Source organism: Hermetia illucens, chromosome 4, assembly GCF_905115235.1.
Source record: "Hermetia illucens chromosome 4, iHerIll2.2.curated.20191125, whole genome shotgun sequence".
In the NCBI taxonomy this organism is placed as follows: domain Eukaryota; kingdom Metazoa; phylum Arthropoda; class Insecta; order Diptera; family Stratiomyidae; genus Hermetia; species Hermetia illucens.
The window spans coordinates 54,365,527-54,393,004 of record NC_051852.1 but is presented as its reverse complement, the minus strand read 5'-3'; the positions used below and the strand labels follow the sequence as shown (position 1 = coordinate 54,393,004).

The 27,478-nt window shown below is 38.0% G+C and overlaps 1 protein-coding gene across 2 annotated transcripts; it reads left to right on the top strand.

Moving 5' to 3' along the window:
• Nucleotides 1-14,363: 14,363 nt before the first annotated feature.
• Nucleotides 14,364-26,870, top strand: LOC119655555 (gamma-tubulin complex component 2 homolog). Of its 2 annotated transcripts, XM_038061478.1 has the most exons (13): nucleotides 14,364-14,519; nucleotides 14,594-14,746; nucleotides 14,801-14,948; nucleotides 19,970-20,446; nucleotides 20,507-20,635; nucleotides 20,691-20,944; nucleotides 21,055-21,545; nucleotides 21,607-21,778; nucleotides 21,894-22,068; nucleotides 22,136-22,279; nucleotides 22,475-22,576; nucleotides 26,455-26,606; nucleotides 26,666-26,870. In XM_038061478.1, exons 1-13 carry the CDS (start codon nucleotides 14,458-14,460, stop codon nucleotides 26,739-26,741), a joined length of 2,535 nt encoding a protein of 844 aa, XP_037917406.1. In that variant the 5' UTR covers nucleotides 14,364-14,457; the 3' UTR covers nucleotides 26,742-26,870. The 2 variants fall into 2 exon arrangements, with proteins under 2 accessions (XP_037917406.1, XP_037917407.1); XM_038061479.1 differs by lacking the exon at nucleotides 22,475-22,576.
• The last annotated feature ends 608 nt before the right edge of the window (nucleotides 26,871-27,478 follow it).

Genomic DNA, 27,478 nt, shown 5'->3' with positions numbered 1-27,478 from the left:
GCTAGCAGCATCAAAACCCAAACTCGCTAAGACAGAGGCACGAGGCAGCCTCTCATAAGATTGCCGCTGCCGTGCAATCGAAATCGTTAACCGACGTGCAAGACCAGATAAATACGGCATGGTTTCTCTCGACACCTTTCCAAGGATCTAAAAAAAGGGATACTCTATCACGTATTGCTTTTAAACTGATCTTGGAAAAAGTGATCCCTTACGCTGATGTAAATACCACACTATCCTCAATAAGGCCACCAGACTATTGGACTATACTGACGATATTGATATAATGCGGAAAACGACCTCTTAAATCAGAAAATAAAACTTTGGTTGTCAAATCTTGATAACGAAGAAAGCATTGACATTATTAATTTCAATCTCGTAACGAGACCACTGTTTTCCAAGAGATAAAAGAGAACCTATGAACTAGCCTCATCCACCCTTCACAAGTTATTCATCCCTCATAACAAAATTTATTGAAGAATACTATTTTCATGAAGTTTCATAGTTTCTATCAATCATTTTTCAAAAAAACTTTCTTATAAAATGGCGCTTTATAATTGAAGAATGTTCTTTATTTTGTAAAACGCTTTATTGGATATTATTTACAAATCAACAATTTATTATAATACATATATGCATATATGTATATCAAAAATAGCAAACTTTCAAAAAGATAATGAAAAGTGATATTTTATACAGCCCAATTTGAATTCATGGATTTACCTATGAGATTGCCGCCTATACTCTAGGATCAAATGCATTTCGATCACTCCACTATGTAATTGTACTTTCACTATCGCCAGTTTTGGTAACAAAAACGCGAGTATCCATTGTGGAATTTGAATTCACTTTTTATATTCAATGTGCGCTCGTCCAAGTATAATAGCCTGACCATACTGCACTGACCAGATTGAATCTGCACCTATAAGTTTCAAAAGTACACACTACATGTTTTTTTAGATTTTCCGATTAAAAGCTAAGCAGCATTTACAAGTCCTAATTATAGGATTATTCGGGAACCCTATAAAAGATAAGCAGATCAAATGAACCCCATTCCATACAAATTGAGACATGAAAACGACATTTGTTGGTGCACTACCCCGACAATCTGCTCGATTCGCCCTGGGTACTACTTGCCGTAGCCGATCTAAAGTTTCGATGGAAAATCATGAATTTCTTTCAATTCAAATAGCAAGTGCAACAACTGTCACGAATTTTATATCAAAGTGAATCGCCCGTAGTGTGCTACAAATCGAGATGATGACGCGCCATAGGACACAAGCACACAGGCATATGACCATCCGCGACTGGGTGCTCTCTCCTCTCTAACCAAATGAATTGTCCTTGCATGATGGGATCAATGCGAAGGCAACCTCGACAAGAGGACCCTCACTTAAATTCGCATTCATTCCGAATGACTGACAACACCTTGGGGTGCTTACGATAATTTGTAATTTGAGGAGGATTTTTATTATGCCGCAGAATTCGAAATCAATTCACCATGGGGTGATGAGGGAGTGAAGTGTATACGGTACCAGTATCCGGACCTTATTTCATGTCGACACCAACCACTAGGCCTCTACAAAAGAGTTAATGTTGCTCATTGAGTTCGAGCGTTGACAATAGGGTACTTGTCGCTCTTGGATATTTAGTTTTCATTACATTTCAATTACATTTATTTTAGTGATAACGGGCAAATAATTGAATATGGTCAGATCCAATGTTTGGAATGAATATTTGCATGCATGTTGGCACATGAAGTCGTAAACAAGTCGGAAACCGGAAGCTTGGTTCTTCAGGTATGAAAGATTTTGTTGACATTTTGTGCAAACATATTTAGGTGCACGATATGTCTTATTATACATACACTACGTGTATATGCATTTAATATACCCGATATTCGATTCGATGTGGTACTTATATTTCAATTTTTAGAGGTGAGAAATTTGATGCGGGAGACGCAATTTTAACCTATTAGAATTTTTTTAATAACAGGATTTTCACCAAACTTTCCAATGTGATGCTTAAAGGCTATTTTATAAAATATTACGGATCTAGAATGAACTGAATGAGGGTTCACAATAAACATTTAAAATATAGTAATATACTATTATTAAATTTATTTGAGCAGATATCGTAACGGAGAATATTTCGAGGCCTAGATACCAAGCGTATCGACCATCATGGTTTTTTTTCAGATTTTTCGGTTTGGTAGATTCTGAGAATGAGTCTTTCAAGTAATTGACACTTTTCGGGTTCGCACTCCTCGCCTTTGAAGCCAATGGCAAGACTAATATCTAATGCATGCTTTGAAAAATAGTAATCGAGACCATTCGTTTGATACCACACATGGCCATATTCGATAAAAAAAATGCACCTTCTCACCAAATTTCATATCAATTGGTACAGTCGTTTCTGAGAAAAGTGCGTTGGCAGTGAATATATGATATTAATAAGGTTTTATTTTCCAAAGAAGCAGCGTGTACGATGTGTTACGTTTGAAAATAAAGAAAATTGAAATTATTGTCATCATCTGGCCCATCTTCATAAGTTGACTTCTTCTTCTTTCTTCTTCTTCTTCAGCATTTGTCCCGTTCACAAACGGGGTCGGCTCGTCGTGATCGTTTTCGCCATTTGGCTCTATCGAATGCCTGATCTGGGTGCAATCTCAAGGCTTTTAAGTCCCCATCCAGCGTATCAAGCCAGCGTTACTTACCACAACAATGGGCACCTAATTTGAAAGCACATGGGAACTTGAAAAATATTACTATTTACACTAGTCGTTCGAAACAAAATACACATGCGCAATATTTAGACATTCTCTTTAATTTTAAACCTTTTTTCCTGAGTAAAGCAAAACCTTTTTAAAATTGGTTTATTATCTGTCTGCCCCACCGCCATATGCAATTTACTCGGAAACGGTTTTACTTATTGACATTGAATTTGGTAGTACAGGGTGAGGAGTGATGGTTAACATTCTCAGGGAAGACCCCACCGAAAAATCGAAATATATCCAAAATTGTGTATATTATCACTTGCAACTCTACCAAATTTTGTACTTCTAGGATGAACTTTTCCTCAGGTTTTCGGGTAAATTTCTAAAACTTGGTACTATTATTAACTTTATTTGAGCAGATATTGGAATGGAATGTATTTTGAGGCCTAGATTTTGTATAGATACACCATTGTGATTTTTTTCACATGCTCAGGGTGAATAGTTTCTGAGAATCAGACCTTCTACCCTTTGTTTCACCTGGTGTCAAAAATAAGGCGAGTTTCGAAAAGTACTAATCGAGCCAATGCACCAATTATAGAGGAACTACTTTGTTAAATGTCACCTATAAGATATTCTCCACTATATTGTTAGGCCGAATAGTCCTATATGTCCAAAACAAATCAGCAACTGTTCAGATTTTCTCTATGCGGCAGTCGACGAAAAAACTCTTAATATATGGCCACTAGTCGCACCATTTTTTCATCGAGGAATTCACCGAATAGGAACTTTTTTTATTTCCCATATATCGATATTTCGAGAATCAGTTGTCCCCTCCTCAATAAGTTTTAGTCTAAATAGAAAATAAAAAAAATCTTATTCGGCATTTCAGGAAAAACTTAGTTTGGTTTTTTTGGTTGTTTCTTACTAGTAAAAGTGACATGGCTGATCTTCATAAATGTGCGAAGCAAGGAAATAGCAGGATCACTTTCAAGACCTTCTACCATCAATAACGTTCTAAGACAAGTAAATATTTTAGCCTGACCCAAGAAAAAGTGATCCGCGATACTGAGGTGATTGACAAAGGCACTATTCTGTTCAAGTCTATCCAAATGCTGGTCTATGGTAATTATGTTATATCGACATAAGATTACTCCCCGGTTATGGCAAGAACGTTCCAAAATGTATAAATTGTCTTCATCCAGGTGCGTAGTCTTAGACTACACATTAATGAAGACAAGAAAAATTATATGGTGGTAACGTAAGCATCAAAGCAGTACGACCACATATAAAAGTACAAGAACCATAACCGATAACAGTTACAATGACGAAATCCAGATGCGGTTGTTCGCAGAAAATAGAGCCTACTTCAGCTTACAAAAACTGTTTCGCTCCAGATTGCATCGTCCAATGGATAAAAATCGAAAATCAAAATATATTTTCACAATTTTTTTAATAGTGAGTTTTAATAAGGGGATTGTTAAATCCAAATATGGCTTTGTTTACAAGTTTTATCAGTTGCTACTTCCTCTTTTGTGTTAACGGCCCCATCTACGAATATGAAATATACTCGGCAGTAGTAGTATTGTTCGAATAAAATATTTCTGTCACAAAATTGTCCTTCTGGCGTGTAAAGTTAGAATAATTATTAAAGTTGTAACTTTCAAGGAGCTTTTAAAAAAATCCCCACAGATCTTTTTGTACTTCTTAAATATTTTAGCTTAGTTTAGTTTTTAGTTAGCAAAGCCGTATCCGGTCTAGGCCTGCCTTAGTAACGAACTCCAGACATCCTGCTTTTGCGCCGGGGTCCACCAATTCGATATCCCTAAATGCTATCTGACGTCCTCATCTACGCCATCGCTCCATCTGAGCGACCTACAGCGATGCATTTCTACAAGCAAATGTCAATGCAATCGACAGACACTGCAGAGGAAATATTCACCTGTACGATATACTGTCTTATGAAACTTAAATTTACTTTTCAGCAAGTCGCTGAATTCTTTAAAAAACTTATGTATAAGTTTCTAGCTGCCAAGAAACCTAAAGGAAAATGATTAAATAATATTCGTATCTTAGTAAAAATAGGAATCTACACAGGCAACCAACTTACTGACCCCGTGATCTAGACAAAATGTCTGGTCTTGTCAACTTTGGGACCATGAAATATATATACATGTCGATAGTAAATACGTGATACATCAAGATGAATGGAGCGAAACGCAGCATTTAGTTTAAGCAAAAATGTATTAATGGCGATTGAGTTTAATGGAATATAAACCCCACAGTCTAAGTGAAATAACTTGGGCTGCGTAGCTCCCTTCTCTTTGCAGCTAACTCCAAAACTTAGGTTAGCATAGTAAAATATTATTCCAGACATTTCATTTTATACTCGACTGCCATTCTTTTATGAAAAAAGTGTAAACCCCCTTTTTGCTTGCATGGGAACTCCTCAATCCAATGAAATCCGATGACGTTCACTGCATGGAAGTTCATAATTCCAATATCCCCACCACATTTCAAGTCATAAGTACAACTATTTCCCAATAAATTGCGTGTGATGGACAGACAGGCGGGCGGGCAGATAGTAGACCGATTTTAGTAAGGTTTCGTTTTGCACCAGACTTTGAAACACAACAAACCAAACAATAACCCATGAGAAAGAATTTACCGCTCAAAATATTATCAAAAGCGTTGCTCTAGAATGCCGTGTTAAATTCAATATGAACCTAATCCAGTTGTGGAAATCAGCAGGCATTTTAAAGTTCAAATTACTAGAACGCGTCCAGACGCAGCTATTTCGAACAATTACTAATGTTCCACTTGTAAGGATTTAGGAATTCTATTTATTATAATGATATCAATACCCAAACCAGATCATATAAGCGGACACTTGCGATGCCTTAGTATGGCAAAAGACAACGATTAAAAAGACATGACGTGATGAATGAAACGGCTAGAGGTATTACGTTTCCTTTTATTAGATTATTCCAACTAATATTATGCAAGACAGTTAATACACCTTGTAAATGCGAAGGGTGTTCAAGTACATAATATTAAAATTCGATAAATTATTGTCAGTTTCACAAAGAATGGAAGTAAATGAAACCCTTAGAACTTATTCCGTCTCTTCCTTTACAGCACCTATCAAATTTAGTTAAAGTTATTATTTCAATAGATTATTTTTTCTAAATAAAACATCTGAATTCCCCCAAACCCAGAGTTTCCTCAGGGGCTCGAAATAGGAGAAACCACACCGGAATTGTGTAATTTGAGGGGGCATATAATTCTCGCCCTGCACTCGAATTCCCCTTATGACCCTGATCAAAACGCAGACCTTTAATGTGATGTAAATATTAAGGTAGGAGGAAGATCGATCTGTTTCCAAGATATTTCATATTTGAATATAGATGACAGAAGGAACTGCAGAAAGTTGTATTGAACTGTACTCGTCAGTTACCAGAGCAGTCATAGGAAAACAAACGCTTACCAGAAATCTGATAAAATAGAAATTATTTTATTTCTGTTTATATCATCATGACCAAATTTTCAGTGTCTCTACGTCTTTCGCTGGTCCGTTACGTAATTCTTCTTCTTTTTCTTCAGCCTTTGTCCCGTTACCAAACGGAATCGGTTCATCGTGATCGATTTCGGCATTTGGCTGAGAAACTTCTACGCGCATTTTTCCATACGTATATAGCCACAAATCCATCATATTCCTTGATATTTTTCCAAAAAGACATAGATATGGTCCTCACCCTAAACAAAGAAACTGCCTATTATCGAACACTGTACATATAAATATGCACGTATATAAATTGATCGTACGATGGTTTAATGTACAAATATATCTATCTGAATTAGACACTACACAAATGATTAAAAAGCTAAAACGAAATGTTTCATTCATATGAGCTTTCTATGATGTGATATTGACGATTTATGTTATGATGACGTCACAAACGTTTTAGAATGCACGAAATTCATATCAAATATAAAAGTTTCACCATCTATAACTTTGTTAATAATAGTTGGATTGCCTTCAAACTTTCCAAAGTTATGCCTTATGTGATCCCTTACACCAAATGTACTTCTGATTGAATTTAAGGCAGGGTTGCCGGGTAAATTTTAAAAAATATGGAAACATCCTATTATTAACTTTGTTTGTGCAGATATCGGAACCGGGTGTATTTGAGGCCTAGAGATTCATCACTGAGATTTTTTTCAGATTTTTTGTTTGGGTATGTTCTGAGAACGAGATCTGCTTCACTTTTTGGGGCACACATTTTCAGTCCTCACTCCCCTATGTTTCACCCAATATCAAAAACAAGACTATTTTCGAAAAGTATTTTCATTTAAAACCCCACACGACCATATTTGGTGGAAAAAAATCGTACACCCCCATTTCATATGTATGGATACCCCCCTCAAACTCAGCACAAAATGGCGCCACTGGCTATATGTAGACGGATTCACGTATCACACCTTCTTACCAAATTTCATGACAATCGATTTAGCCGATTTTAAGTAAATCGGGTGTAACAGACAGACATTCAATCGATTTTAATGAGGTTTCATGTTTACACAACACTTCAATAAGACCGTATTACTGAATGATGAATTTAGCTTCTCTCGTACTCGCTACCCAACGCAATCTTTTTACTCGTAAGAAAGATGTCGCTATCGTTTTGATAGCTTATAACGTTGAAGGAAGAGAAGTTATCATTAGAGAAAATCACAATGGCAAAAAAAATAAGAGGGCTATTCTAAAATAAGTCGGAATACCGGGAGTTGAACGCTCAGCTATAACTCAGCAGACATGTCCGGTCTGGATTTTACAGCGAACTTACGGGCTCTGATATGCCGTTCCTACCTCGAGTTTTGTTCTCGCCTTTTCTGCTACAGACCTCCAAAAGCAGGAATGCCAATAACATTCAGAGATCTCTGAAATGTGTCAGTGCTGAGTAGCCCCTGGATCATTTTCAACAAGTGACTAGGGTAAGTGATCTGTGGAGATGATCGTCGTCTCATCACAATTCTATAGGCACTTCCTCACGGATTTATATCCGCTTTCGAGTAGAGCTCCTTAAAACAATCCCGTTTGCTCCTCTGGATGGCAAGCTTGAGGCTTTTGCGGGCTTCCTTTTAGGCATGCTCTTTTATCCCTGATCGATCCCCCTACCACCCTCTGAGCTGTTCATCTGGCTTGGTGGCGGGCTGGTCGGAGGCTGGCCAATTCACTATTCCACCAGTAATTGAATCTTCTACTGGGGAATGTGTATTTCCTATGCATGGACGCGCCATGGCCTACTACTGTGGAACATTATGTACAATGATGTACTTAATATTCCGATTCAGGAGGAGGACATGGTTTTGGGTTACACCGATGATATACCATTGCTGTTAAGTCATACGCATGCGAAGTAATCAGTGCTTTTAAGGCCTGGTTAAAGAGTACTGGATTAGCACTTGCCAGGGTGATGAGCCCGGGTTATGCCACCCCTATGCAGGGAAAGGCATTTCACATATCATGCAATGCCCATAAACTGTGCGACCTATAGAAAGACAGCCCTAAGGCCGGGATTGATGGCAACCGACATCTTGGCAGACGAGATGACGAGCATATACAATCTGAAGTCAGTCTTTCCTTTGTCACAGACGGGAAACGCCCAAAGGGACAGATCTGTAAAAGATGGCAGGAGCATTGAGAACACTCGGGAAAGGGCCAGTGGACACCCAGGCTGATCCCTATCATTAAGGACTGGCTGGGGAGATTAATTATAATCTCACCCAGTTTCTCACGGGGTATGGAGAAGAGTGAAGCCTAGAATCTTTTAAAGATTTCCACTTTCTTACACATTGAATCGACTGTAATAAGTTTTCGTTTCTTACAAATTCTTAAAAACAGAGGGTAATCCGGCAAATTAATAGCACAGAAAATAACATGAACATTTCACACTAGAAGACTCATAGAGAATCTCTAATCTAAGACCTTGAAGAGAAGAAATTAAAAACAGGAGAAGAAAAGCAAAGGAAGCAGTCACAATCATGCAAGAAGAAAAAGCATACTGAGAATAAGGCGTGTGTGTGTGTATGGTGGGGGAGAAGCTACAGCTTCTGAGCACTCAGGCCGTGTTGGCCCATTGTACTCGCCTCCCCCGTCTAACGGAATATTCCGGATTCGTTAACGTATCGCAAGATTTCCGTTAGTGGATGTGATGCTATAAGTCGCAATTGGAGAACATCGGCACCAAAGATCTGATGTCCGATTCGTTCATAGGCGGGGCATTCACATAGGAAATGCTCCGCAGATTCCGATTCCTCATTACAGGAGGGACACGTATCATCTTCGGTAATTCCTATTCTGAACATATGCCCAGCTAGTGAATTATGGCCTGTCAGAATGCCCACAATACACCTGCAAGTCCTCCTGCTTTTCGACATTATAAACTTTGCGGTACGTATGTTCGGTTCTGGCAGGAAAAGTTTGGTGTGTCGAGCAGCATTTAGGCTCTGCCACCTGTTGGTTCGCGCCGCGAGAATAAGGCACTATCAAAATAAAAAACAAAGTAGAAAGACCTGAAAAACACCCAAAGAAAAACCTGTATTTTAAGAATATTATATATTATTGAAACTTCTACATATGAATTTAAAAAACGTGTGGTAATAAGATTCGGTTAAACCCGGTAATCTTTCAACAAAAAAGTGTCTACCGAATTCTATTAAGGATCAAGTATTCGCCGAGGCCACATCCAGGGGAATGCAATGAGAAACATCAACATCCCAATAAACTCCGCATAAATTAATAGTTTTTGATCAAATTTTGTGGGCTGGAACTATAATGAAACTAATAAATGAAAGCGACCTCATAAAACGCATCCATCCATCCCCAAATGTTATCTAAGCTGTAAACACTGTAAACTATAAAAAGTAAAAAAGCACTGCGCCAATTGGAAGAAAAAGAAAAAAGAAGTCCATCAATACATGAAACTAGCTTCTGTATATAACTGATATGTGTGCAATGGAAAATCCTCTGTTCCACTACTATAGGCTTATCACTTGCGCGTATGATACTTCAATCGCGAGGCTATTAAATCCACATCCAGCGTATCAAACCACCGCTTCGGCCTTGTGATCGCTTACCATCTACTTCGATGTTCACACCAATCCTGGCAAGTGAATTCTCGTTAGCGCGAATCACGTGGCCATACGCAGTTTTTTCACGATCGATCACGGGTATCCTCATTACGGATGTGATCAAAACGTATGACCAAAAAAGGAATTGATAAATGTGGCAAGTGGCTCACTGTTATTTTTATTTCAAACTAAGAAAGTTGACATCAAAGCTAAATAGGCCAAAGAACATCACAAGAATATAATAAGTACAAGCAACTTGCAGTGAAACTATGAAGTAAATCTAACAGGACAGGCTAAACCGGATGGAAGTATTCCCAAGTAAACTTTGAAAGTATCGGGCGACCTATTGAGAATACTCGTATTCCATATTTCAAGAAGTAGGATAGACGAAATTGTGCAATTTACGGTGTCACTAAAGGGTATGTGTTCGCAATAGAGTAATTGTTATGATTTTGTATTTAGCGTGCAATGCTTACGATAATTAAAAAAAAAATCTATACACTTATAACATACCTTTAAAAGTTGATAAACTCCTACAAAGCCTCTACCAGTACACTGGATATTTGTCGCCAGCTCTAGGTTCGTCACATTCAAATCTGAAAAGAGAATTTGTATAAACGTCTTGATATACAATTATGAAACAAACAGAATGCACCAAAATGAAATAATGATAGGTCAGCTGCCTCAGTAGGAGAGGTCATATGGGAGACTAGGTCGACCTGAAGTTAAACGGTAAGCAAACCCCTAGACAAGGTGTGACTACCGTGCCGAAGGCTGAGCGATAACAAAGATTGAAATAACGGTGAATTTTAAGCGCCTGACGCCCCCCAGCGTCACCGACTTTATATCGGCAGAAGGGCTTTGCCGAAAGCGACTTACTTAGAACTAAGGACATGGCAGGCATACGTAAAAGAACTAAGAAAAAATGAAACAAAATCATGACTTTGATAATCAAAATCTAAGTGTGGAAACAACCCAAGCGTAAATTCGAGTGACGAGCTAAAAGTCTTGTCCACAGACAACCATCAGGCTAAATACTGCTCTTGGGACGGGCGATTACTATTAGCACGCCGATTATAGCTTTTGAGGAAAAATATCCTTACTCCTATTCCTCCTACTTTACTACACCAGTTTTTACAACATATTGTTTAGCAAGGTGTAGTCAATGTATCTATTCTTCCTTTCATTGCTTTAACTACGATTCTATACTATTCTACGTTGATCTTTGTAGGTCACAATAAATTTACTCTGAAGGACGCTAATGAAATCAGAATTTTCTTCGTTCTGCAGATCATGATGAGTGTATACAAACTCGACAAGCATTTTTCATCAATTCAGTTGTTTGAAATTTTGAGAAATCGACAAATTAACGTAACTGGAACAATTCGTGTCGATCAATTCGCCCATTGGCAACCACAACAAAGCATATACATGTAGATGGGACGAACAAATGCATGAATATGTTGAAGTCACTCGTCCCAAAGTAATTCGCAACAAAAGTATGGGGGTGTATTTACTCGATCAAATGGATTGTAAGATCATTCATTTCCTCGGTCTAGCTACCGTTGCCACTTGAATGGAATACAGAAGTGATTGTGTGAAAGTCTTTTTGTCCACTAAGCATATTTTGGATTCGATGGCCTACACCTTGGACGGGGTAGATGACCGATTCCTGGAGGCAATTATACGACGAAACTGCCTTATCAACTATAGATTTGACAACACACCTGTACATGTGCACAGGGAGACACCGAGAAAAAATACTTCGGAGGAGACATTGGGCGGAAAACCTACCGAGAAGGAAGTGAGGCCATACAGGCTGAAAGGGCAGGGCGAACCCCAAAAGTAGACCTGTTGCCCAATGAGGAGAAACTGGACCACTTAGACCTGAGTTTTCTAGAGCTCAAGGCGGACAACGATTTGCAGGAAAATATCATGCCCGAGGAGCATGACACTCCGAAAGTGGCTCCAAAAACTATCAAGAAGCCAAGTTAAACCTCCATAATCCACCAACTGCATCTGCAGTGATTGCAAGGATAAAGCAACATGGGAATAGCGCTGGCTCAAGAACCCTGTACCGGGGGCAGTCTAGTTTTACTACATTTTTTGAAGATCAAAGAAGCGTTCGATAACACATCGGACACATAAATGCAAAATATCCTGATCCGCAAGGGATTGGGAAACATCCTGGCTTTCTGGAAGGGCAAAATGCTAGAGAGTAGGCAAATAGAAGTACCGACGGGTACAAATTCCACTGTCATGAACTTTACTCAAGGTTCTCCACATGGCAGCGCTATCATCGCTTACGTGGAATAGAGCATGGTAGTTAGTGAAATCCTAGGAGAGCTAATAAATACTGGAATAAAGGTCCAGGTTTACGCTGACATTCTGACAATCCCTATATAATAGAATACAAACTGGACTGAAAATTACTAGTACCTGGTACAGGAAGGCGGGGCCGCGTATCAATTCGGCCCAACCCACCATATTACCATTCAATAGGAATCGTAAGCTTGATCACCTGAGAGCGATTAGTTTCAATGGCATGGAGATGAAATGAGAAAAAGATGTCAAATAATTACACTGCACCAAAAGATTACTCTGATGACTTAGTAGGGTCCATACCAGTAATGAGGGCGTGTTCAGCGGCAACCCTGGAGATCTTTCTAAGATTAGCTATCTTTACATACAGATGCAGGCAAGGCGATCTTCAGAATGTCCGAAGTATCAGTTAGGCGGGGAGCTGCTGAAATCGAAAGAAGATTAATATTCTTTCTAGGCGGCACTGATACCAAGCGATAGCATGACAGCAAGGTCTCTTTGCGACAAGAAGTTTGAAACACGTTAGAATAACAGGGAAAACCGAGAGACGGCGGCAGTGACCTACGGCCTAAACCAACAACTGATTACCTGGTACACTGCCCGACTCATGACAACAGAGGGGGCGGGTGTGGGGGTCATTCCTCCCAGGAAAACGTGCTTTGAAGCAATGGGTAAGCACCCTAGTACATTCCAGGCGGAAATATTCGCCGTTGACCCTTCTGTGGAAGCGAAAATTGGTTCATGGCTACGATATTGAAAAATGAAGAGGCTCCGCTGAGCGAACTGTACCGGGAGAACCTACCAGGAATGAAGCAGTCCAGTTTTCTCATGGGGGGATACGAACCCAAGCGCGCAAAGAATTATTTAAATCTCACTAAGCAGAGCCTCTGGATCACAGTGGGAATACTCACTGGTCATTATCGTAGGAAAGCTGTGTGGAAAGTCAAGAAACCTCCATACATGTTCTAAGGAAGTGCCAGGAACTTGTGCAAAGTACGTTGAGGCGCCTAGGAGAATACATACTCGGAAATAGGCAATATACTATTCTTGTCGGTTGTAGGCTTGCTTAACATACTGAGGTTAATAGGTTGACTTTAATCAGGACGCAATGCAACTTCTCTTATCAATATTATTGTTAGTAGCCATTGGATGAGACGATGACCTTATGAAGAAATGTACCCTGATGGAATAAGAACCTACCCAGGCGTTTGCCGTGTCATGTTTTTGCTAGAGGGACGTAAAATAGCTGGCGTATCATTTGGAAACCAGGGGCCACGATACATAAAATGTCCCGCGATACAAGGATTAAATAGTGAAGCTGAAGGGGAAATTATTTAGATATTACACCTAATTGAATATGCAATTTCACAAAGCATAACAAATGTTCAGAAAAGCAGGATCAATCATTTCAAGCGATGCGGATCGCAAAGATGTTCTTTATTGCAAAAGTGTTCCTATTTTGAAGTGTCTAGCACGATTTCCCGATCTCAGTGTCAATGAAAACGCCTGGTTTTTCCAAGAACAGACCTTTTTACATCCACTCACAAATCATGCAAAACATTTTGTGGATTTTGAATTGTATGGAAAGGTACAAATCTCAACTGCAATATATCATTTTAAAAGTAAGTTATTTTTTGCATGGAAGTCTATCTTCCAAGGGATACATCCTCACTAGAAATTAAGTTTCAAATGAATATCAGTAGCAGTTGCTGCGAATTGATTGCCATTTTCAGGGACCTCAGCAAATGTTACGAATCTGCGTTATGCTAAAAATAAACTTTTCTATTTAAGCTCGTTAGAAACAAACATTTCCTCGAAACAGACCGCATATAATCACTACAAAAAATAATCTTAAATAAAAGATAAGAACTGTCCTATTCCGCCAAGGTGGGCAACCCCGACGAAAAATGTCCAGGAATAATGCTAGAATAAACCATTTTAGAAGTCGAGCAAGCTTACCTTGTTAAAACTATCTTGAATCAATATCTGAATACAGTAATACTGAACGCAATAGAGCAAATATATGCCACACGGGAAAGCATTCCTCCACAAAGCAGCATCGTTGTTAACCTTGCAACCGCCAGCAACCATTCACCACACCACATCGCACGAACTCAAGTGCTGGATATCGTCATTAGGAGTGACAACATGCTGATATGCCATCTAGCGGAAAGCAAACCATTGGCAGTTGTCAAAACTGTTTTCGATCGTTGGGTACCGAAATTGTTGTGTCGATTGACATATGTTTTAGCAAGTTTACCGAAATATTCTGGATTTTTTTACTATGTACCATGACAACCGGCGGACAGGACACAATTAGAACAACCTTAAAAAGGCTCATTGAATTTTCTGGGTAAGGAATCCGCATTAACTCAACTGCACCTTAAGGGCGGAAAGCTGACGGGTTTCATGTTGTTTCAATTTCAGTGCGAATTTTACAGCTGATGATGTGATCCGTGAATTCCGCTTACCCAAGGATAAAAATTCCAATCGGAAACTTTTGACAACATTAAAAATTATTACTAAACACCAACCATCGGCACGCAACCATTTAATTGAAGTTAACAAGCTACTGGAGAAGTGAGAACTTCGCAATTTTGTAAAAGCAACAAATTCATTCAAAAATGTTTACAGGAAGGATCCATTCTATTGTCTGGTGCATTTTTTGAACCAATATGCTGAGAACGGAACAACACCGGAAATATCGAAGAAAACATCGCCCGTAGCGTTGCTCAGTTCAACAAAAATTTCGGACCCAGTCACTCGAGACAAAGTTTCAGAGGTAAATATTGCGCTTGTTCGGTTAGTCGATCTGAAAGTCATAAATACTTGCAACGAAATTGAAATGCATCTGAATCTATCCCAAACTGTACTATTTGAGGCTTTACTTTCAAGTAGAAGGAAGAGGGATCTTTTTTCTTCTAAAATTCTGATTTTCACAACGAATTGTGGATTCTGTCAAAACCTCATTCCAATTCTAAAGTTGTTTGTTTTCGGAAATAAGCTTGATACTGCCTCCGAATTGGTCCAAGGGTTGATTATTCATTTGTAGTCCTCCCAATCGTCAACCGAAAATTCTAGTGAGTCCAAATTTTCTTTTTTTTTAAATCCAATCCAAAAATTTTAGCCAAGAACGTCAAAAATGTTACCTGGGACCCTTCAGCCTCTTAGGGAAACTCTTCGGCAGCGTTCCGCTTTTTATCAAATCCCTTAAGTACATGCGAACCCCCTCCCCCCTTGGTGACTTTTGTTTTTTTTTCGGTATTATAACGAAGGTGTACTTCCTTTTATGTAATTTTTAGGCCCTTTATACGCTATGCACTGCTCACTATAGGCTGTCCCCAGCATTCAGTCCGAAATATCTACGACCTTCGATCTTGTTTTTGGGCCCGTCGTTGAGACTTGTAGGAAATTCATGTGCACCAAGTTGTAGCTTTTAAAGCCCGTTGAAAATTCTTTTTAGAAGAATGAATGAATGTGGTTGATTTAAATTTTGATTTTTGACTATGGAGACATTTTCAAAGTAGAGAAGAAAATGGCATGGAATGGTTCATGGAAAGTAGGGGGTAACTGTTTTATCATTCCTTATCTTCTTCATAACGCTTGCCTGTGTCAAGCCTTGACATCGTGAATGCGATGCCTCCATACCTTTCGGTCCAATGACTACGTCTGCTAGTTATACCCAATAATGAAAAGGAGTTAATGATTATTATTTTTCTATTAAGGGGAAATGGCACCGCGTCCTTAAAGAACTATTGTGCCCCTTTTCTGAATATAGTGTACCTATTAACTATAGTATCTCAAGCAAGCCTATAACGGTTTGCATCTGGTATTAAGTGTTCTCCCAGGTGCCTCGACCTACATTGCGCAAATGCGGGACACTGTCCCATAACGGGTATCATCATCATCAACAGCGCAACAACCGGTATCTGGTCTAGATCTGCCTTAATAAGGAACTCCAGACATCCCGGTTTTGCGCCTAGATCCACCAATTTGATATCCGTAAAAGCTGCCTGGCCTACTCCAACGTTCCCTGCTTGAGGGTCTACTTCGTCTTCTTTTCCTACCATAGATATTGCCCTTATAGATTTTTCGGGCTTGATCATCATCACAGATATGGATTAAGTGACCCGCTTATCGTAACTTATTGAGCCGGATTTTGTCTACCACCTGACGGTCATGAGATCGCTCATAGATTTGGTCGTTATATAGGCTACGGAATAACGTGTATTGAGATTTCAACACAGTCCGCACAGAACATGCAGGCCTTTAACGTCCCTAGGTGATAGTTTAGCCGGCAGTGACCAGTGAGATTTCCCACTTTGATTTGAAGGTTCTTCTTGATGAGGTTTAAGCAGTCGTTTGTGCGCTTAAAAAACTCTGCAAAAATTGCGAATACTACAAGGACCCATTTTGCAGGGAGACTGTCAAGGTCCGTGGTTTTACCTCGCTTGAGTGAGTTGTTGGCAAAAATCGTTTAACTTTCGTTTCTAAGAGCAGTTCGAATCCGCATGTACAGTGCTTGTCATATCACCCAAGAAATTTTGAACTTCAACGGTTTTACGTTTCAGAATCGTGGTAAAACGCTCCTTCTATCTCTTCGGTTCACCATTTCAGATGGACAACTTACCGTTAACCTCCCCCACAGGGCCATCGAAAGGTTACGACCACTTGCAATTTCTTTCATAAAGCGGTACACGTTAACGAAATCATTATTATTTGTTCTGTGGCAGTTTCTACTTCCCTCATCAACGCAAGGATGCAGTTTGTCTTATCACAATGTACCTTATGCTGCACTTCTCATATTTTGTTATGGTAATGGACCTCCAACACGTCGCGCTCACCCTCGCTCGCTTTACGCTCTTCGATTTGATTCTACGTTTCCGCACTCAGGTCCTATGACGGAAACTTTTGCTCAACAATGAAGATACTTTTTTAGCGGCTCAGTGAATATTGATTATCTCGACGTGTTGTTCAGACTTTGTGTTTGGCGATCTTGGCGAAATATAAGTGTTTTGTAAGCGAATGTAACGTAAAAACAAGTCGCGAAGCCGGAAGCGGGACGCTTCGGGTATGAAACAGGTAGTGTTGGTATTTCTTTGATATTTTTTAGATTTAACCCATTAAAACCTAACACATAATATATGCATATATTATGTGAGAATATCCATTTTCGCGTGAGGCTGACATTCGAAGTCTTGAACTTGCACAGAAACGACAACTTTGACCTATTATAATTTTGTTAGTAATAGTGCGATTTCCACCTGCACGATTCTAGGATGAACTTAAGGTGGATTTTACGGTCAATTAATAATAATTATAATACTATTATTAAATTTATTTGAACAGATACCGATATGGAGAGTATTTCGGAGCCTAGGTTGGATAGTTTCTGAGAATGGGTTCGTGAAAGAAATGACCATTTTCGACCCTACCCCCCACTCCCCACCTTTCCAACAAATGTCAAAACTAACACCGGCTTTAGAAAGTACTAACCTTTCATTTGATACCCCACATGACTATATTTGGTGAAAAACATTGTACATCCTCCTTTTGCATATATGGGGATGTTAGCGTTCACAGTTCCCAGCTTTCCATCATATTCGGTGTCAACCGCTATAAACGTTTCCGAGAAAAATGCGTATGACGGACAGACAGACAGTGAACCGATTTTAATAAGGTTTTATTTTACACAAAGCCTTTACAAGTCAGAATACCAGAAGCTGGACGCTTTGGATATAAAGCTTTTGTGCTCATCTTGTGTGAGAAATTTCCTTTGCACGTTCTTCCATTCGTACATAGCTAAAAATTCAAAGTATTTCTTGATACATGCAACTCCGTCGTTCATATGAGTTGACCTTATATGATGATGACGTCTTACATATCTTAGATTGCGGTCAATTCACCTGAAATACAAAAACTAGTAATAATAGTTGAATTTTCTTCAAACCTTCCAAAATTGTCTTATTACTTATAATGGTAACAATGATGAATTTAAGGTGGGTTTCCGAATAAATTTTTAAAATATAGCTATACACCATCATTCACTTTATTTGAGCAGCTATCGGAATGGGATTTATTTTGAGGCTTGGACTTCGTATATCGTACTGATGTCGGTCAATTCGATAAGTGAAGTATCTGCCTGGCTTTTTCTACCAAAAATATACGGCCCCTTTGGACTTTCCGGGCTGGATCATCCGCTCATAGGGTTTAGTTCACACGCCCACCGCCCCAATCACTGTGACTGTTGCGCCGTCGCTAAGACTGCATGATGACTGACAAGATCATTATATTATACAATAGTAGATTCTTCCCTACTGTAAAACGGTACGATCATAACCGTTTTTGTAAGCTGAAAAGAAGAAAGCATTTTTAACCATTTCAAAATTATAGTTTCTTATTTTCATTGTTTTCACTTCACCAGTAGTATTGGATGTTGTTGTTGCTTTCGTTTCTGGCGATGACGTTGCCACTACACCCATTTCATTTTGCCTTACTTCATGTCTAAGTTCTCCCGCCAAATTCTCGATTTGAACGAAGGCATTTTGTATATCTCGTGCTCTTTCCACTATGTCGTTCCTCTTGTGGTTACTTCAAAATCAGTGGCTATGAAGTCAACGAAAAATCGCCTTAAATGCCGCAAGGTAAAAGTCTGATATGTTGTTGATTGGTCTGGAATGAATGAATCTTAGATATAGGCTTCTAACAATCCTAACAAAATATGGAGAATATCTTATAGATATATATAGCACACAGGACGCTGCATTGCTATGGGTAACAAGCAACCATTTTTTTCTGTAATGGGAATATTTTCGGCGGTTTTTCCATTGTACCAATTATCTGCCCGCTTTTGAACCTATACTGGGACGATGTAAATTCATTTGTGTTGGATGAAGTATGAACACTATTTCTGAATAATTCGCAAAAGCCGATCGAATTCCAACTTGGTTTTTAATCCAAGACCAATCTTCTACTTTTACTGGAGATTTACTTTATTATCATCCGACGACGCTGATACCAGCAAATATATAATTCTAGTACTTTTTGGTATGGGGTAGATTGTTTTACTGCGTTTTTAAAATCCAAACGATTTTCCAATTAACGTTCAATCACTATTTTACTGGTAAAATAAGCATCAATATACTTTCGAAACATGAACCAGTTATTGGATTTATTCGGAATGTTTTTCCACCCTCTTCAGTTCGTTATTCATTGTGTTGAGCCATTCAACGAAATACTCAACTGCTCGATTCAATATGCACATAAAATTGGAAATTAGATTTGCCTTTTAATTTCGGGTGGATGAGTTTTGCAGTGTTTTCGGCTTCAGCGTATTGACTTTTGGTAAAACCTCCGCCCCTGAGTTCACAGAATTGTTGGCTTTTCTACGTACCTTTCTTCTGTCTGTGTAGTCGGTTTCTTGGGTTTCTTACACTGCCTCGTAGAAGATGCGTTCCGAATCTGCACGAACGTTTATGATGCTGATGTTTCGAAATTTAGTCCTCAGACATAGAGTGCATAACCGGTGATATCAGACTTAATTTTTTAACTAACCTAACCTAAAGTGTACCATTACGATCTTGAATGAAGTGAAGTGCTCTAGCCCGCTTCAAAGCCCAGATCCAATTAAATTGCGGTGCCAACGATGATTATAGGAAACGTACTACAGGCCGTATCATTTGCAGAAAATTATCTGCGCTATTTCGGCTGATGGACTGCTTCTTTTTAATTAAAATGTGATAGAATAGATGCTGTAACTTTATTAAGTAAAAGAACAGATAAATTTGCTTTTTTTCTTTATAGATTAAGGAACGTGTTGTACAAGCTGCAAGCGGAGGTCTAAGCAAGTCTATACAAAGTGGCACGGCGGGGGGCAACAACTCAACTTTACTTTTCCCAGCATTGAACAAAAGCCGTTCAAACTCTTCGTGGGATTTCCAAAAAATTGATCTCGTCCCATTCCAACACTCCAATGTTTCAGCATTACCTATTCCTACTCAAGAAGCTGTTTTACTCCATGACCTCATATACTGCCTGAGTGGAATGCGTGGAAATTATATATATCCCGAAGAAGGCTGTGAATCTGATACAGATGCCATACGCTTTAAAATTTCAGAACAGATTCACAGCTCTCTTCGCGACATGGCCTATGAAATAGTACCTCTTGCCAGACACTACGTTTGTGTACAAAAATTCGTCCAAAGAGCAAGTTTCACTAATTGTGGACAAGTTTTGCAAGCTTTGAGTGCAGCTCTAAGAGCACTTATCCACGATTATTATGTGAGTAAATCGTTTTTTCAAAGCGTTCGAAGTAGTTTTTATAAAACATTCATTGTTTAGTTACTTCTAGCACAATTAGAATCTGAATTGGTGGCTGGATCGTTGACCCTCCACAAAATGTTATTCTACATCCGACCAACTTTGAATACCATGGACGTATTGGCGAGTGCTGTTAACGACATATGTTCTGTAAGTTTACATACATCATTCCCCACTTCAACTGGATAACGTTTACCCCCTTCAGTCTGATTTAAGAGGCGGACAAGCTCTAACTCTACTTTATGATCGTATAAATGCACTGACCGGAGATGAAGAATCTCAGAAATTTCTCATACAACTAACTCAACTGGCGGCTGTGCCGTATATGGAAATATTACAAATGTGGATTCAAAAAGGAGTAATCGATGATCCACAAGAAGAATTTCTTGTAGAAGATAACGAGGTGATTCGACGTGAGGAATTGCCGGAGCATTATTCCGCAGACTACTGGGAAAAGAGGTAAGGATTCTAATAAACTGGCGATAAACAAAAAACAACTTTACACCATTCTATTAACGTGAAGCTACAACAAAAATATAATGTAATGATCAAAATTCCGTGATTTGCAGATACACAATACGTAGAGAGCGCATACCTCGTTTCTTGGAAAAGGTATCCGATATCATTCTGCGTACCGGTAAATATCTGAACGTGATCCGACAATGTGGAAAGAAGGTCAAACCGCCACAGACAATAGTCTTGCACTTCAGTCCGAAAAATCAGAACCACATAGCAGCGATCCAAAGCGCTTATCTGTTTGCTTCAAAAAACCTACTGGAAGTATTACTGAAAGAAAACGATCTAATGGGACATTTGATGTCGGTTAAAAGATATTTGCTCCTATATCAAGGTGATTTCATTACTCAGTTTATGGATGCGTGCGAAGAAGAGTTGGACAAAAACGTAGATCAAGTTCTGCCAGTGAAATTAGAGAATTTACTAGGTTTAACACTACGACTGTCTTCGGCCAAGCATGATCCATACAAAGATGATTTACATTGTGAACTACTAACCTTTGACTTAGCCACGCAAATGTCCAAAATAATAAATAATGAAGAAGGTAATTGATGTTAGAGATGCAACAATATTTTTTCGACAATAACCGGAAAACTAATTCTCAGAATATTGGCAAAATAATGATCGTATCGATCTGTATGGTTTGGAATGCTTTGCATTTCGTTACGAAGTCAAATGGCCTGTTTCATTGGTCCTCAATCACATCGCCATATCAAAGTATCAAATGCTGTTTAGACAGTTGTTCTATTGCAAGCATGTCGACCGTCAACTGTGCAAGTAAGTTCAAGATGTTTGCAAAACAGCTAAGAAAATGAAACTTAAAAAGCAATTACTTCTACTTCATTGTTTACTACACGGTTCTAATGAAATCATAAACAATTTACACTATCAGGATCTGGAAGGAGAACAACGCTGCGAAAAAGTTCACACCCCAAGCAGCTGAGTTATACCGTTCGGCCTTTGCTCTCCGGCAAAGAATGATGAATGCTATACAAAATCTGGAATACTACATGATGATCGAAGTCATTGAACCCAATTGGCACAATTTCATAGAAAACATGAATAAGGTAATTAAATAAGCGCTTACTACATCACATGAAATCTTAATAACAGTGTTGATTCATTTTCTGTCAGGTTGAAAACGTTGACGATGTTCTAGTCGTTCATCAGGATTTCTTGGACTTATGTTTGAAAAATTGCATGATTACCGATCCGACGTTGTTGAGATCGATTGTGAAATTGTGCAATATTTGCTTGAACTTCTGCGAATTCATTCAGGTAACTTGTAGCTAGTAATGCATGACATTCGAAACAAAATATAAATATAACATATTCTAATGCATTTCTGAATCCCATCTTGGAATGCTGCTTTTCCTACCGCCCTGTGTCTTGTTGTCTGAATATGGTGTGGTAAACGTTTCTGTGGCATTTCATTTGAAATTATTTGCTTTAAACAAATAACCATGAACATAGAAAGCTCAGCGTCACTTTTTAGACGCAGAATTATCATCAATGCTATGTGAAAGTGATGGAGACTTTTCTGAGTCAGAATTTGATGTATCGAGTCACAGACAGGTATTGATGATATATTTCTCTTGTTTTCTTTTTCTGATATGATTATGTAGTAGTGGGTTTGGAAAAGTGGCGTGGCGCTATTGGAAAGAACGGAAACATTCCTTCCCTTGCTTAATTACATAAAATATTGTCGTAGAAAAATCACAGAAAAACTACTGTAAAAAATCATAACGCAGCTCAAATAAGATCACAACAACAGCAGAAAATACTTTGCAACACACTATTTTTGGAAGGTATTTTAACATTTGCCTGTATGACGTTCCATTGGAAAATTCATTGCGTTGTCGGCCCGATTCAAACGATGAACGCTTAAGTTTTTCAGTTTGAATTTATGCATGTGGTTTTATCGTGGTAAACTATAATTTTGGAAGATTAGATTACTAGTTGCATGCAGTTGCTGGTTAAAAGTCATTTTGGATAATTTTCGAAAGGGAGGTCGTGTTTCAAAAAACTCAATGCAACATTAAGGTATCCATTTTGGTGTGATTGGTGTTTGCTAATAACAAGGAAATTATTGATTAAAGTCGTCCGGTTCGGCGAATTAAATAATTTCCCTAAAGCAGTTGAGAGACACGTTGAAAAGTATTTCATCACTTGAGGTAATCGGTATTAGCTTTATCTAAATTCAGTAATGATTTAAGAACCTGAAATTTGATTAATGCATATCACAAATTATCAATTAAAAAGCACAATGAGGAGTTGGTCAAAAAATCGAAATTTATTTAAAATTTTAGTGGACTTTGCCTACCATTTAGAGTAGCAAGAGCAAACTTTCCGTGATCATGTAGAAAATGTTGATTCGGGTATGGGGTTGAGCGGGTATAATAAATTTAGAATGTTGTCTTTGTGGACCTCTTAATCCATGATGGAGGTGGTAATGGAGCCACCAGAAGTTGATATGATCATGGCTCTGACCTGGTTAAGCGGAGAAAGCAAGTTTAGGGCGAGCAGCTCGTGAGTTAGCTAGGCTTCCTGTGTAGCGAAAAGCGCTGTAGCACGACTTGATCAGTCTTGTGATTCCAGGAAAAGTTTAGTAGTTATCTTCTAGTTTTAAAAAGCAAATGAAACGCCCTGCAGTTCAGGTGGAATCGCTCGCTTCAATGTGGAATTAGTACGATGCGAGTACTTTGCCCGTCAAATATGGGTAATTCGTAGACACCGTTTGGAGTGTTAATTATCAATACCCAGCTGTCATAGTCGATTGTTGTCTTAAATTTTGTGAAGAAGTCTAGTCATAATATAGCGTTTACTTCGATGGAAAAGTCATTGATAAATATTTGAGAGTTGTGTTCTACTAATATTGCTATATTTTTGGAAGTATATTTCCGGAAGAATTTCTTTTCACTCCTGTAACTTTTTGAATTACGCAAGTGCAGGTTGGATAATCATCAAAAATAGTGTACAAATTCTAAAGTGGTGATTATTTTGTAAAGGACAAATGTAAGCAAGCTCAAATCAAAATTCACACAAAGAAGGAGTTTGCTGACGTCACACTCCCCGTATTCGAGTCGTAAGAGATACCTACGAGCTACGGCCCAGTTGAAGAAAAATGAGCTTCATTACAAACTTCATTCATGATTCTGGATGAAGTCATCAAAATTACTAATCGGAGAGTGAATACCATCGAGCACGTCATGATTCCAGATGTCGACCGTACCTTCCAGTACAGCATATGTGAACTTGACGAATGAGAGCTTGAAGAGTTCTATCGTCTGAAGGAAATCCAACATAAAGCAAAAGAAAAAACGCATTGCCAAAAAAGGCGATGGACGTATTCTTTACTTACTTTTGTTAAGTTGTCACACATTTAGGATTGCTAAATATAAGCAAGATGTTAGAAATTGGTTACTTGAAGATCAGTATTTTCTGGATTATCAAATTTCAAAATAAAAATAATTTCTGTAATTCTAGCAGCTAATTTTGTTAGTTAGTTGCGCCATTTCATATCGATCTAAACTGTTAAATATTTTGAGATACAATTCTTCCTTTGATAAAACCAAGGAAACATTTATAGGCTCCAAAAATATTTCAAAACCTAGAGGAAGTTCATTTACCTAATCATGTAGTTGATGTTGTACGGAATTTCGTACCAAATTGCTTGTTTAAGCTATGATTACGTCGCAGTTATTGCCGGTAAAATATGAGCCTCCAAGTTCCATTTAGGCAAACTTATCTAGTACGCATTGTGTACACTAATTTTGTCGCAATTGTGTGATAAGATCCGCGAATGTTGAATCATATTTCCCGGTTTTAATGAGAGTGTGTTTCAGTTTCATTATCATCACACTTAATGCTGTGAAAGTGATAAGCTTATAGCAGCGCGACATCCCGAATACGAACACAACAAAGGCTGATGCGCAATCATCAAATAAAACGTACCGCTGTTATGCATTCATTTTTAAAACGTAAGTAACCAAAAGTAGGATCGAAATTTTAATGGAAGAATGATTTCATCCATCCACGCCGATGTAGATAGTCTTAAGGTCCGGCTCGAAAACGTAATAATGAGGGTGGCATTTCTGTTCTAGTAAATGACTTCATGATGATGATAATTTTTCCACTCAAAATGTTCTCAAAAGTATCACCAGAAACTAAAATCCTCGAATTTTTTATCTAACGTCATAAGCTTTGTATTGTAATAATCAGAGAATTTAAAAACCAGTTTGAAGCTTTAAGGAAATCTTTTCTAAGACATTTGAAACGAAATTTCTTTTTTAATCTGCAGCCACAGAGGCCACCCACGGCGGGGTGAGGGCGGCTTATGGTTTCAAAAAATAAATAATTTTCAGGCGATTTTTGTAAAAGGTTTTGAACTTTCTTTTAAAAGCACTTCGTATTTTGCAAAAATCCTATATATTTCCCCAGCGATATACGTGTACAATTGAATTTTTTACATCCTAAATTGAAAACGGTAGGTGCAATTGGTTCGGCCGCACGCTGTTTACAAAAGAAAACTTTTTCGAAGAAAAGCTATATAACCGCCATTTTCCTTTGCAACAAAATCAAGACATCTTTAAGGATTTCGATTTACTTCATAGTTCCGCTGAAAAAATAATCCCAACATATGCTTATTTACTAACAGAGCCCAAACCGTTGAACAAATTTCAATTTATACAGCTTTTAATTCTACATAGTTTGAAAAGTACAAGTCAAAAGTTTCCGGTAATTTGCTTTGCACAGTCACAAAATCATATCTCAAAATTGTTGGACACTGTTTTATTAAAAATAGAACTCATTCTGCTTTTTCCGGTGAGGATTTAAAAGGCAACATTTTTCACTTCAATATTTAAAATTATATAGCTGGAAAAAAAATGTCTGATGAGGCGCTATTACCGATCGAAAATCTATGTTTAAAACGTAGTTTTTAAGCGATAATTTTTATAATTAGGTTATCGGCAAGTAGCCAAAATACAAATCGTAATTTTTTTTTAAATAGGTCATTTTTTTTATAAATTTAGTAGTTTTCTAAAATGTGGGTCTTATGTACATATATAAATGAAGATTTTTTTATTTCTTTTAACATTATTTTGTTATGTACATCTTTAGTTGGTTTAATTGTTGTTGTTGTCATTTAAAGAGTTTTAGAAGGAGCAGCTACACTAAAATTATTTTATTTGTTTATTTACGAGACATAGTTTTGGTGTAGCAACAAGAGAAACAATATGCTGCGAAGTCTGTGTGTCTAATTTTTAGTCCTCGCTCGTGATACCTGGGGGTACACGGCAGGCAACGAGAGAGGTTTTGAATAGTTAATATAATTCTAAAAACTTTATAAATTAGAGAAGTGTTGCTTCCCTCCATGTTCAACCCACGCCACGCCACTGATGTGAAATGATTCTGAATTTTTCAAGAGACACTTATAAATAATTGCATTTCAGACCGAATCATCGCTCGCTCCCACAGATACTTTTTCAGAACGCGTGAAACGATTTGATCTAGAATTCACCGGTTTGCTGATAGGTTTCTTGAGGCAAATTAGCGACGTCGCATCCGATAATCCCTCTGACCGATTTATCAACTTGGTTCACAGGTACCTTTTTGCGTCTACGTTTCGTTGTATATATGTATTACGGCAACTTTCTGTTTCAGAATCAATTTCAATTCATTCTATAACGAACAATTGGATAAACTTTGTGCCAAGGACGCAATGGCTCCACATCATTAACACGATAATATAAGAATGTTGATTTAACTTTCTCAAAATTGATTAGCCCGAACAGATTATGTAAATAAAGTGTTTCATAACTGTAATTTATTCTTGTTAATTTAACTGAACAATATCAACATGTATCCTTCGGAACTATACATTTCTCCAATTTATAGGCAATTGTATAAGGTGATGAATTGTGATCCTATAAACGACAATTTAGATGAAAATATACTGAATAAATGGACTCATATACAAATTACCCACATTCATTGCAGATAGTCCGTTTGACATGTTTCCAAGAAATGTAGAAATTGTGAAATCGACAGTAATTACAGCGACTGTCACATACATAGTAAATATTTTTAGCGGAAACGTCGAAAATTAACTCTATGAATGGGGAAGTGTTTGCGCAAAACTGCGTTGCAAGACTAAATCATTTCCGTATTAGAACCGATATGAGAGTAAGCACATCTCTTGATAGATAACTTTTTTTCTTTAACTGATTTTTGATGACAGTTTTCTCACTCCAAATAATTCTTTTTTTACAGGTGCGTCATATCTTATTCTGCTTATCTTGGCCGCATTATCAAGTCAAATGCGAAAGTATAATTGCCTCTGGAATGAAATTTCCTCATAGATCATAACATTTTTTTTTCAATTTTGTGACATTGGTTCATTGGGTCCCCAAATTCTCTTTGAATAGATGAGAAGGAAACGAAAGACTAAGGAACGATGCAATCTCTATATGTATA

Coding starts and splice junctions, on each gene's coding strand:
- LOC119655555 (XM_038061478.1), top strand. CDS start 14,458: ATGACAACCGGCGGACAGGACACAATTAGAACAACCTTAAAAAGGCTC. Junction 14,747..14,800: donor GTTAACAAGCTACTGGAGAA/GTGAGAACTTCG, acceptor AAATGTTTACAG/GAAGGATCCATTCTATTGTC. Junction 21,546..21,606: donor AATAATAAATAATGAAGAAG/GTAATTGATGTT, acceptor ACTAATTCTCAG/AATATTGGCAAAATAATGAT.